Source organism: Garra rufa, chromosome 19 (genome assembly GCF_049309525.1).
Source record: "Garra rufa chromosome 19, GarRuf1.0, whole genome shotgun sequence".
Classification (NCBI taxonomy): Eukaryota; Metazoa; Chordata; class Actinopteri; order Cypriniformes; family Cyprinidae; genus Garra; species Garra rufa.
In genome coordinates this window covers 43,203,770-43,217,393 of record NC_133379.1, presented here as the reverse complement: position 1 = coordinate 43,217,393, position 13,624 = coordinate 43,203,770, and the positions used below count along the sequence as shown (strand labels likewise).

General features: G+C 36.3%; 1 protein-coding gene across 1 annotated transcript; it reads right to left on the bottom strand.

Moving 5' to 3' along the window:
- Window positions 1-6,735: 6,735 nt before the first annotated feature.
- LOC141292188 (uncharacterized) lies at window positions 6,736-7,707 on the bottom strand. The gene has a single exon (XM_073824140.1). The coding sequence runs from the start codon at window positions 7,690-7,692 to the stop codon at window positions 6,736-6,738; it is 957 nt and encodes a 318-aa protein (XP_073680241.1). The 5' UTR covers window positions 7,693-7,707.
- Between the last annotated feature and the right edge of the window lie 5,917 nt (window positions 7,708-13,624).

Sequence of the window (13,624 nt, the reverse complement as noted above, 5' to 3'; positions counted from 1 at the left end):
CTCTATGTTGGTGCTTTTCCTCCTCTGTTCACCCCGCTCATTTTCTACATGGTTCAGGTCAGGGAACGTCTAGGTTACGATGGTAACCCTCGTTCCCTGAAGGAGGGAACGGAGACGTTACATTGGGAATCGCCTGAGAGACCAATCATCTCTGAGCCTTATTCAAAAGGCCAATGAAAATTGGCGAGTAGCATTTGCATGCCAAGCCACTCCCGAGTACATACGGGTATATAAGAGGGCGGCATGCAGCCAGTCAGTCAGATTTTCGCTTTCAGAGCCTCTACATGCTCGAGCCGACTTCTAAGAAGAATTGTTCCTGCGAGTTCATATTCTCTCCCTGCTGGTGTGCTGCCTGACTAAAAGAGCAATATCACAGGCAAGTTCATCATACAGCAGGCCTACACCCACCCGGATCACCTGTGTGGACAATCGGACAAACCCTCAGTCATACGAGGTGTCCAAAAATGAAATTAAAATAGCGTCATACAAAACCACTACAATAAGTGCCCTCAGCGATGGCGTGAGGGCATTTATTGCTCCTGTGGATGAGGAAAATCTCACTGTTTGGGACCGGGAGGGCGTACATCATAAATTACACCCTGTCCCACAAATTTGGACGGGAGTGTATATTTCTCAAACCCAACTCGAAGAAATTCCAAACTGCTTCCTTCGAGTTGCCAGAGGAGGCAGAAAGGTCAGCGAAATACCTCCTGAATCCACCAACTGCCCTGCTGTCTGGGGAAGAGCAGGACCTATTCACAAGGGGAGGGTTCATCTCGCTGAAGGGAGAAATTGAAAAAAGTGAGCAAATTTACCAACATTATTTAATAAATTCAACTTTTTTTTTTAAAGAGTCCCTCTCCCAAACTGTATTTCTATAGCCACAAATACGTTATTTTTTATTAATATTAAGATATTCTCTGCAATCATTTCATTGCATTTTTGTGCGATTAAGTGATTAAGGTTTTAATACAGGTTGAATTAAGGTAATGTTTTGTTTAAAGACGCATTTTAATCAGATTCACAGCCAATGTTATTTTGACTATGTCTAAGCACTAGTAACTGTATTCACTTGCATTGCATTAACAATCCTACCCTTGTGATCATGCAGTTGCAGGTCCCCAGGATGACCCGAGTGGCTGATGGAGAGGTCCCCATGGTGTGGCCAGGTGGTGATGGAGGTGTCCCTGTGGCGTGACGGGGCCCTGGTGGAGCTCAGCCTGGGAGATCACATTGAGATTTCGTGCCTCAAACCTTCTCCCAAGCTGAACTCATCCAGCCATTCAGCTGTGGAGGTACACAACATTATGCATCATGTAACCTAATTATTCTCTAATTGATCTTTCTGCATCTTCCTACACTCCTGAGTGTGTACCAAGTGTATATTCACTGGTAATAACTTATATTGGTAACACTTTAGAATTAGGCACTATTAGTTAATATCAATGCATTGACCAAGTACAGAACTTGTCAATCTGTTACACATAATGTTAGTTAATAAAATACAACAGTTCCAAAACTTTCCATTTCATAACGTTTTAGTTAATGTTGAAATTAACAAAGATAAATAATATATTCTTCAGAATCATTTTTCTTTCTAGATCATGTGGTCAACTCACATTAATAGTGTTCATGTAATTACATTCCTTTGCTGAGACTTCCGTTTATGTTATTATATTTCAGAAGACTGTAGCTGAGCCAGTAAAGGTGGAGCTCACCTTCATCAGGGTGTTGGAGGGAGACGGAGGTGCCACAGTTCTGCTGTCTGATGCGTATGAGTACACAGTCCACAATATATATATATATAATATTTTTTTATTAATTGTTTTATCACTTATTAATTGTTACATTTTTTATTAAGTTTTTTCATTCAAGAATTGTTCCTTTTAATTAATAATAAAACGTGTTTAATACATTTTGCTTTAAGTGTTTTTCTATGCTTTCTATAAATGTAAATTAAATAATCATTAACGTAAGTCTGATGCATTGCATCACCATTCATCAAATTTTCATTTTTGGGTGAACTATCCCTTTAAGACAACAAAAAAAGAGACAAAATCAATTTATAAAAGGCTATTTTAATGCAAAATAAAAAAATACAATTTGCATTAATAAATGTTAAAATATACATGTATGTGTTTGTGTGTGTGTGTAGTAAGACAACTTTCTTCTTTATAAACTCATAAATTTTAGAAGTATGTTTAACAAAGTGGCACGAGTAAAGATTCTAATCCTGTCACGTGAGAAGGAGGAGATCTGGGTCCAAATGCAGGTAAGTATTTTTTAATGAAAATAATAACAAAACAAAACCAAAAGGCCAACACGGCACAACACGACATAAACTGAAATACTAAATAAACAAAACCAAGAACACGATCAAAGGCCAGGATTCAGAAACACAGAAATACACACAAGACAAAAGACAATGCAGACATGAAGCAGGAGTGAGAAATGAGAGTTCTTATACAAAAGTCCAAATGGTGAACAGCTGTGAGTGAATCAGTGTTAATGACAAAACAGACGTGAAGAATCAGGAGTGCAGTGCAAACAGCGACCTCAGGTGGCTGAGGGAAAACCCACAGCCCTGATCATGACAAATCCAAGTAGTCTGACTTATTTCCTCTTCATATAAACCTATATTAATTTGAAACTCACATAACATTTAAGATATACATTTTTATATATACATATTATATATATATATATATATATATATATATATATATATATATATATATATATATATGTAAGTCTGACAACTTTCCTCTAACAACCCCCTATCAAGTCACAACATTTAGAAAGGGTTCTATAGATTTAACTGACAACTTTTCAATTCATATAAACCCATATTAACTTTATAAACTCACATTGTAGATGCACATAAATATATGTAAATATCAAGTCACAACATTTCAGAAAGGGTTCTAAATGTAGGGTCCTTTTCCCAAAATTTGCATATTGTGATAAAGTTCATTATTTTCTGTAATGTACTGATAAACATTAGACTTTCATATATTTTAGGTTCATTACACACAACTGAAGTAGTTCAAGCCTTTTATTGTTTTAATATGGATGATTTTGAGCATACAGTTAATGAAAACCCAAAATTCCTATCTACCTACATTACAGAAAATAATTAACTTTATCACAATATGCTAATTTTTGGAAAAGGAACTGTATATATTAATCTGACAACTTTCCTCTTCATGTAAACAACATTTTAGAGAGGGTTAGTTGTTGTAAACTTGTTTTTAATAGATATGTATAACAAATCAACATTCATTTTATGAAAAAATAAGGTGCCTTTTGCATTCAAAATACATGAATAACAAGTGCAAATGATTAATTTAAGTGTCTGGATTTTTCTTAACAAAAGTAACATGGTGCAAAATACAGAGCAGTCTAGTGTGAGAAATGACACTGTCTGTCTCCCATCAGCTTTTGCCTAGTACCCAGGCCACTCGGAAAGATACTTCTGTAGCTCTCTCTTGCTGTGTCACAGCTCTCACAAGCAACTTATTTGTTGATTCATATGAATACTTTAGCTGTCGAAGTTTTGCTGTCCGTACCTCTGTATTTTGTGGATATTGCCGTTCAAAATGACTGTGTTTTGTTTCATAATGCCGTTTGACATTTCCACTCTTCACAACTCCAACTGTCTCGTTACAAAACAAACAGAATGGCTTCGTGCTGGATTGGGGCAAAAAGAACGCATACCTCTCTCCAATCATCTTTGAAAACTCTATTTTCTTTGTCAACTTTTCTTTTCCTGGACAATGACATCCTCCACACCCATTCAAACGCTTACTGCCGTGAAGTGTCGTGTTGCGCGGCTCGCGGCCGATTACGTCAAAACTCACTGGATGTCATGGCAACTGAATCACGGTAGAAAACTTTAAATATCTCGCCTTCCCTTTAATTTCGGACCATCTCCTAAAAGACATTAAACACTACACAAATGATTCTGACATGCGTTTATCAAAGTAGGAAATCCAGATTTTTAATCCCTTAAATTACTGCTGTTGAAATACGAAATGGTGGCGGGTCCGGATTGAATTCCCTCCGGGTCCGGATCCAGACTTTGAGAAGTGCTGCTGTAGACAATAGACTGCAAAAATTCCCACACTGGTGCGCACTGCTTCGGAAAATGGATGTCCAACACGTAAAAAAGTTTAAAGCATGTGTCCACAGCACAGATAAGTGTGTTTCGCTGAAGTGCCTGCTTGCCGACAACAACAAAGGCTTGATGGCAGTTACTGCAATCCCAAAGCCCAAGGACAAAGGGGAAGGGTTTTGCGAGATCAGCCTCCTTTAGGTACTCAACCATGTTAGTGCCAACCTGTTAAAAACAGAAGAACGTTAAAAACATACAAAAATCACTTTACACACACAATGCAGCATTAAACAAAATCCAATCCATGACAAATAATTAATTTAAAGCTCTCCTGAGCTGATGTTTTTTCTTAATTAATACTGTAGTCTGATGTCTACTTATGATATTTGTGTGGTTTTTACATAAAAAATTCATAATAAACAATAAGTTATATGTTATTTTATACCCTGGTTTTGAGGTAGGCTCCAGAAACGATCGATTTTAATGGGCGTCTTACATTGAAGACTTTGAAGTAAACGCCTACAGCTCTGTGATTGGATAACGGTGCGTTCACACCGGACGCGAATGAAGCGGCAAGCGCTAGTGATTTACATGTTAAGTCAATGCAAAGACGCGAATAGCCGTCCAGCGGCGCGTATTGAGCGTTTCAAGCGATTGCCACGCCATTCGCAGGAGTTCAAAAATCTGAACTTTGGCGAAAATTCGAGCCGCATTAACCAATCAGGAGCTTGCTCTAGTAGTGACGGAGGCAGAAATCCCGAAACAACAATGGAGGACAAAATCACCGTTGCTGTCTGTGGTTACTCGGAGCTGTACAATACATCTTTGGACTTCTGTATAAACAGGAATAAAAAGGATTTGGCTAGGAAGAAAGTGAGTGAAGTGGTCGGACAATCTGGTTAGTTTTAAAAAACGCTCTTTACTCAATTTGACCTACATATACATACATATTGAGACTACAAGCAAGCTAAAGCTGGCAAATTGAGCTCATTCAACTATTTTACAACTACTTTCCCGCTGACGAGTGGCAGAAGCCCCTCCCATGACGCGAATTTGCGTCTGTTGTGAAGAAAATGTCACGCGCGAGTAAACTCAAATGTTTTTTCCCAAATGTTTTTTCCGGTGTGAACGCACCATAAGAGTTTTGCGTAGTAAGTTACGTTAGAGTTTCTGTGAATAGACACGCAGGCTACGAGTAATCAGGATCAAGCGGTCTTTTACAATGCAATATTGACACGTACTCATTACTCACATTAAAACACTGAATATTCCTGTCAGATCAGTTACTGATGAATCAGTGTTGTTTTAAAAAGTCAAACTCCCTGCAAATGCAACGTTAACCTTTTGTTTACACAAGAATCACGTTGAAGTGAACAGACATGCTGCATTTAACTCACATCAGCTAAAACTTCTAATTGAATATAATATATAAAGACACATTAACTACACGACTCACCAATTCACATATTCCAGAGGAAATGTTGACCAAAAAGACATTTTCACTAAAAATTGAATATAACTTAGACAGGAAAAGGCCGTAACGTAATTACAACAGGCATACCTTTACCGATTGGCAAACCCAAAACGAACCGAGATAGATTATACTTTTTAATACTGTTAATGTAATGTGAAACGCCAAATTTGGTATATTTTAGCATTTGTTGATGTACAGTATTAGTTTCATACATTAAAAACCCACAAACATACCTTTTCTGTCGATTCCTGAGGTGATTCAAAATGGCCCCAAAGGTAGCGCTTGGCTCGTCGAGTAGGGGGAGTGGCTTACTCTCTTAACTGTCACTTGATTGGATAAAATCAGTAACCCAATGTTGGGTTACACAAAAACAATCTAACACTGAGTAAAACAACCCAAATAAATGACCCAACAGGCTTAACCCAGCAGTTGGGTTAAAAAAAACAAGCCAACATTTTTACAGTGTATATTCAGAGGCATCTTTGTATGCACGTATACCCGACTATTATTATTACTCTTGTTTCTTTTTTTGTAAGAAAAATAGGACAATAATTTGTAAGTTTTTTATTCTTCAACAACGAATGTTTTACAATAAAGTTTAAACCTAAATTGAGGCACTGACAAATGACGGTCATTTTTTTTATAGGTTTAACGTTAGATTAACAGCTCGGATTATATGCTACTTTGACATGAGACATAGAAGAAATGCAAAAAATTTAGTCAGGCGTGACTTCCGCGTTCAGATAAAAGGTCTACAAGACAATCCTATAAGACAATTCCTAATACAGTCCTTTAGGAATGGTTCCAAAATATGACTATTAAAGCCTTCCTCAAAACCGCCAATGTTGGTAGTAGAAATGAGCAAGCAACTGATGTGTGCAAATTAAATCCATACACACTGATGTTAAAATGCTAACAGTGTCCTTTTATATGCTTCAACCAAAAAAACAGTGCACTTCCTGTGAGATTTGTCTTCAATTCCTGACATTCAAATGTGAAGTTCTTACACCGTAGACAAGAGTCTATTTGTCCATAGTCCATATTTCAAGTTGACACGGTAAAGTGTACCATGGACAAAACACATTGCTTTAAAATGTGAATTTGAATTGCATTGTAGAAGCCCTGTATAGGATTCCATTTGGAACCCTTAATAAGGCTTCTTTTGATTATGAATCTTCATGTGCTTGCCAAGGCTTACTTTTTGAATGAAACTCTTTCCACACTGGTCACACGTGTAAGGCTTCTCTCCAGTGTGAATTCTCATGTGTCTGTTAAGGTTTGCTTTAAAAGCAAAACTCTTTCCACACTGTTTGCACATGTAAGGCTTCTCTCCAGTGTGAATTCTCATGTGTTTGTTAAGGCTTTCTTTACGAGTGAAAATTTCTCCACACTGTTGGCAGGTAAAAAAGCTCTCCAAAGTGTGAATACGCAAGTGGTATTCAAGTTTTGATTTTCCACAGAAACCTTTTCCACACTGTTTGCATGTGTAAGGTTTCTCTCCAGTATGTATTCTCATGTGTCTGTTAAGGTATACTATTTGAATGAAACTCTTTCCACACAGTTTGCATGTAGAAGGCTTCTCTCCAGTGTGAATTCTCATGTGTCTGTTAAGGCATCCTTTACGAATGAAACTTTTTCCACACTGTTTGCACGTGTAAGGCTTCTCTCCAGTGTGAATTCTCATGTGTGTGTTAAAGTTTCCTTTACGAGCGAAACTCTTTCCACACTGTTGGCACGTGTAAGGCTTCTCTCCAGTGTGAATTCTCATGTGTATGTTAAGGTTTTCTTTACGAGCGAAACTCTTTCCACACTGTTTGCACGTGTAAGGCTTCTCTCCAGTGTGAATTCTCATGTGTGTGTCAAGGTTTCCTTTACGAGTGAAATTTTCTCCACACTGTTGGCAGGTAAAAAGGCTCTCCAAAGTGTGAATGCGCATGTGGTATTTAAGTTTTAATTTTCTGCAGAAACTTTTTCCACATTTTCTCCAGGTGTAAGGCTTCTCTCTGGTGTGAACTCTCATGTGGATGTTAAGGTGTCCTTTTTGAGTGAAACTCTTTCCACACTGTTTGCATGTGTAAGGCTTCTCTCCAGTGTGAACTCTCATGTGCCTGTTAAGGTTTTCTTTTCGAGTGAAACTGTGTCCACACTGAAAGCAAGTAAAATTACTCCTAGTTCCTGTATTTTGTGCTCTTTTTTGTTTAGAAGTATTTGCAGACTCTAAGGAACAAACAGATTTATCTCCAGATACAAAATCATGAAGATTCTCTAACTGATCTTTCTCTTCAGTTTCATTCAGTTCTTCTCTCTCCTCTTTCAGGGCTGTTAGGTCTACGGTGGAAAAACAAAGAAATAAAAGTTAACCCCAGTTTAATGACACAAAGCAATTGGCATCATAACATGTAGATATCTAATGCTTGTATGCTAGATCCTATACCAGGGTGTCCAAACCCGATCCTGGTCGGCTGGTTTCCTACAGTGTTTAAGTTGGCCTTTATACAATTAATAAAAAAAAAAATCCAGATAATCTAATGATAGTGTTTAGGAAATCTATATAGACTGATCTCTACTATTTTATGTATCCTAGGGAATAAAAATCATCAAATTGAATTCAAAGAGATGAGGGAAAATAAGAGAAAAAACTCCCCATTTAACTATCAAATAAAAAAAAATAAACTTCTGAGTTTTTATTTAGGGGGCAGTTTATTAATGGGATTTTCCACTGATCTTTTAAATGGAAAACAACCCAAAACTGACTGTCACAGGATGTTCACTCATAAATCACTAAACTTTTTCTGTAAAAAACTTTAGTAATATTATAATTACACTTTAGGAATAGGAAATAGTTTTGCACCAGTTGAAAGAGAAACAGTCAAGTATGGTGAATTGTGCTCTGCATTTAATCCATCGAAGTGCATACACAACAGGAACACACACCTGGAGCTCCTTATGCCCATAAAGTGGGCCAATCACAATGTTGCATGAACAGTCTGTGCATCTGACTGATGGCCTGCAAGTGCGTTTTCATATTTAAAGAATTCAGTACTGACTTTTCAAACACGAGTTTGCACGTATGCAACAAATGCCTCGTTTATAATGGGTTTTATCATTTCTGTCTCGATGCGCCAAGAAATGGTATCACAACATGGTTAGGGGTGTAACATTTCCAACACACGCTGGAGGTATCCGGCCAATTCCAAAGCATGGATAGCTGACCAATCAGAAAACACCTGGGTTTCCATCAACAGTGAGTTTTGTGGAAATCAAAGCCTTTCAGAAAGGGAGGGCAGAGAGGAGCAACAATAATGTACAGTATGTGGAAAATAACATGTTTTTAAACCTCAAACTGCATAAACACATCATCATTTGATGCTAAAAAGTGAATAACAAGTCAACCATAAGATTACTATTGTTTTGAATGTTTAAGCACAGTTACTAAAAAATATTACATGTTTATTTCTTGGTAAGACACATTTGACAGCAAAGCACTAAACTTGAGTCAGGAGGCATGCAAAATTTAAATTTCGTTGAAAAGTTCTTGAATTTCTCTCCCAAAATGTCCAAACCCTGAAACTAATGATGTAATAGCATTGGACATGACTTTAGCTAACACTACTGTTTCTGCATCAGCCGTGTTTGATCTGTTCATAAAAGAATTCAGTAACACTTTCTTTGAAGCCCATATTTATAATGCATTATAAGGGTATGCTTAAGGCACTATAATGAATTCATAGTGCATTATAAAAAAATGTATAGTATGTTGTATCATAAAACTGTTTTAATGTATTGTAATTTTTATTTATTTGCGGTTATAGCTTTTAAGCGTGTGATTATCTCCTCATAGTTATAACATAAGTCTCATATATTACCATGTTACGCATGTCACTTTACTGGAAGCATACAAAGAGCACTTATAAGTATTAATAATAATAACAATAATAATATCTATCAAAGAGCCAAAAGTTAATGTATCAGATGAATGTGTAACATGGCACGTTTGATTTATTAGTTAGATTATTTTGATGGTACCCTTTATACAGCTTTTGATAAGTAACTTTTCAACTGCATGTCAGCTAGCAATAATTATTAGTAGTAGTATGCTAAATATATTCTAACACTGTATTTTGATGGTTCCCCAAAAGACAAACTGATATGTAACTTTGCAAGTTTGTGAACCTTCTACCTAGCCAAACCTTAATCTAAGTCGAATAATACTAGACTAATAATACTACTAATAAAAGGAGTGTTCGTGTAGTTGGAAAGTTGCTTCTAGTCAGTAGACCAGGGGGCCCATCAGAATAAAATGAAATATAATGTAAAAAGAAAAAAAAAAAAATAATAAAAAAATAAATTGTAATAGAATATAGTCCATTAAAAATTGCGTAGATTTAATATGCCGCCCATTGTGTCTAATAAATAATCATAATCTTAAAAGTTAGAACCCCAAATACTCAAGTACTTTAGTATATTGTAATTGTTATGATTATTTATGAGAACATATTATAAGATTTTTTTTTTTTATGATGCATTCATTACAATGCCTTAGAAATACTTTATAATGTATTATATAAATAGGGGCTTCATAGAAAATGTTACCAAAAATTCTGTGCAGAATTTAAATGTTTCTTACTAGATCTGGAAGTGCTTTTGCTGCCCCGTCTATACTTTCAACAGACTGTTCAGCTTTAAAGATTGTTTCTTTTACAATTTACAAAATTTAAAGCAGCTTGAAACTCAGTATTAATAAAACTTTGAAATAATGTACCACAAACAGTCATTAAAGATGAATGAAGATCAAACACCAACCTCCTTGTTCCTCCTGTTTTATTCTCAAAGGTTCTGGTTCCTCCAGTTTTATTCTCAAAGGTTCTGGTTCCTCTTGTTTTATTCTCAAAGGTTCTGGTTCCTGTTTTATTCTCCAGGGCCCGTATTCACAAAACATTTTATCTTAGCGCTAAGAGTTCTCCTAAATAGCAGTAAAAGTTTTTAGCTAAGAGTTTTCTCTTAAAACCTTTTAACAAAGCTGCTGAGACAAACTTTTACTAAGCAGTAGAGAGAAGTCTTAAGCTAAGAGTAAGGGCGGGGTTGACCTCGTTACTATGGATGATGTCAGAATGCTCACTAACCATGCATACAGTGATTGGCTGATAGGGGAGGGGTCTCTGTCAGACATTTATTCATAGAAAAATTGTTGTAAATGTTGCCATAATCAAATAAAGTTTTAAAAAGTTAGCAAAAATGTTGCCACATTCAAATAAAGAATTTAAAATACAGGGCAAGTGTCACTTATTAAACAAGTGTTCAAATGATTGACATCCTTTTACCTGTGTGCTTCTTATAATAAACAATTAGCTGATATGCATGTAAACAGACTTTTTTAAAGAGCTTTTTATGCTTTTAATGTCACAGAATAGCGGAGAACTAACACAAAATAATTGGGTGAAGAGAAGGGGCGAGCAGCAAAATGTTTCGAAACGGGAATCAAACTCAGGGCGCTTTGAGCAGAGATACGCTATATACTGACGCACTAACCGCTAGGCTATCGGTGCCGACGTAAAAGGCTTTTTCTATTCATGATAGAATAATCATGGCTGATAGCGAGATACACAAACGTAAAACAAAACCAAACTGGACGCAAGAACAGCTGTTACTTCTTGCCCAAAGTAGGATATAATCAAATGAAATTTTGGCGATGGAATAACCTCCAAGACTAAAAAAAAATTGTGTAGGAATATGTGTGCATATACATGCAGAGTGTTTCTAAAACATTTTAGTTACGAAGCGATCGCCAGCAACATCAATTTCAGGAAGATTAGGATTTGATCTTGTGATTTAAGCATGATTTAGACCGATTTATACTCGACGCGTTCTTCTGCACCGCGAGCATGTGCTGCCTGCGCGCGCACATCACCAAATTCTGGCCCCTGTTCCTAAAAGATCTTAAGGATAAAAGTAGCCTATCTCATAACTTAGCGATTTAGGAGAAAATCTTAAAAGTAATGCTTAAAACAATCCTAAATTTAGGACTCCTAATTTTTGCTCTAAGAGTATTTCACAAAGCGTTTTAGCACTAAAACTAGCTCCTAAATCTGCGAAATGTTAGGAGTAGTGGAGAGGACTCCTAAGTCACTAAGATCAAGTCCTAAAACGATCCTATAATGGCTGTTCCCAGCTGTCTGCCTCGGGACAGAAACATTTTAGAAGCATTGGATGATAATGAGCTTTTCAGAAGGTGTGGTCTTAATCGTGAAGGACTCATGGCAGCTTCTTATGAATGCAATAAATATTTTAATGAGGCTAAGGATTTTAATCTGCAAAAGCATAAAAAGGTTACATGAAAACATTATCGGCAACTTGAAAGTAATGTCCGTTTAGCTGTAGCAGTTGTTTGTCACTTATCTTCTGCAATCTCTGCCTTAATTTGCCTGACTTTGCGAAGAATACCAGCGCTTTTTACAGTCATATTTGCTTCTGGACAAAAGTGGGAAAGCTGCATTTATTTGCACACATATATTTTCCCACACATCTTTTTTAGTTTTTGAGGTTATCCCAACTTTGTTTTCACGAACAAGTTGGGTAAGAAGTAAGAGAACGTAAAATTGTATTTTACGTTTACTTGCCTTACTATCACCTATGATTATTCTACCCTGTTAATTAAAAGGCTGTTTATATGCATACGAGGAGCGCACATGAGGCTGAAGATACACGTTTAATTAGCCTGCACTTAGCCTGCATTTTAAAATCTTTATTTGAATATTGCAACATTTTTATTTTAAAACCTTTATTTAAATATGATATAATATTGCATGTTACAATATTTCTATGAATGAATGTCTGACAGAGACCCCTCCCCTATCAGCCAATCATTGTGTGCATAGTTAATAAGCATGCCGAAATCATCCATAGTACGAGGTCAAACCCGCCCTTACTTTTAGCTTAAACTTCTCTCTATTCCTTAGTAAAAGTTTGTCTCAGCAGCTTTGTGAATAGGTTTTAAGAGAAAACTCTTAGCTAAAAACTTTTACTAGCATTTAGGAGAACTTTTAGTGGTAAGATGAAATGTTTTGTGGTTACAGGCTCTGATCATGTGTACATAATGTATTGACATTAAACTAGTTTTTAACATGATAATTTTATTCTTACATGTACTTTAATAATATGTTATTAGCCTCGAGATAAATGTTGCAGTGAATAAATCCATATATATATGCAGCAATTAGTAGTAATATCCAATAGTCTAGTGGTAGAATGATCGTTAGATGAGTCACAGGGTTTCGGATCTAATCCACCGTTACACAAATTTTTCATCCCTTAATAAAATTAAGTATTTTTATCAGTGATCCTATTTCAGAGACACATTTGTGTTTATTTTGTTTTGATTTTTAACCGCAATGAGTCATAAGTGAGGGAATGAAGTGCTCACATGTGAACACTGAGCACGAGCCGCATTGAGAAAGTTGCGTCGCTAATCTCAACGAACATTAAGCATGATTTCAGAAGAAAAAAAACTACAGATTCCAGCGTCAGCACCTTATTTAACAGAAAGTAATGTTTCATTAGCATTAGATACGTCCATGCTGCGAGATGTTCAAAAAAGTGGTGGGACAATAGCTTTGCAAAAAGTGTCCCACTCACCCCACCTGTGAATTACGCCTATGAAAATAAGTAATGTGAAACACTAACAAAAGCAATTATGAGAAATATTTTTATTGCAGCAGTCTTCAACAGTAAAACCAACACAACAGTGTTAAAATGTACAGTTTCACAAACTTTTTGGCAAAAGTTTTCGTCCTTTCCAATAGTGGTTCTATGGTCACGCATTGATGGATTATAGAGATGTTTGTACAGGCGTACCTGTTCAGCCAAAACAGCTTTAAAAATCACTGATTTAAAATCAGTCTTTACGTTGCACAGATTTAGGAGCTAGTTTTAGCGCTAAACGCTTTGTGAAACACTCTTAGAGCAAAAACTTATGAGTCCTAAATTTAGGACTGACACGCCCATTATTTTTAAGTTTTTCTCCTAAATCGGCAAGTTAT

Excerpts from the sequence above, each read along its gene's own strand:
- LOC141292188 (XM_073824140.1), bottom strand. The coding sequence starts at position 7,692 with ATGAGAGTTCACACTGGAGAGAAGCCTTACACATGCAAACAGTGTGGA.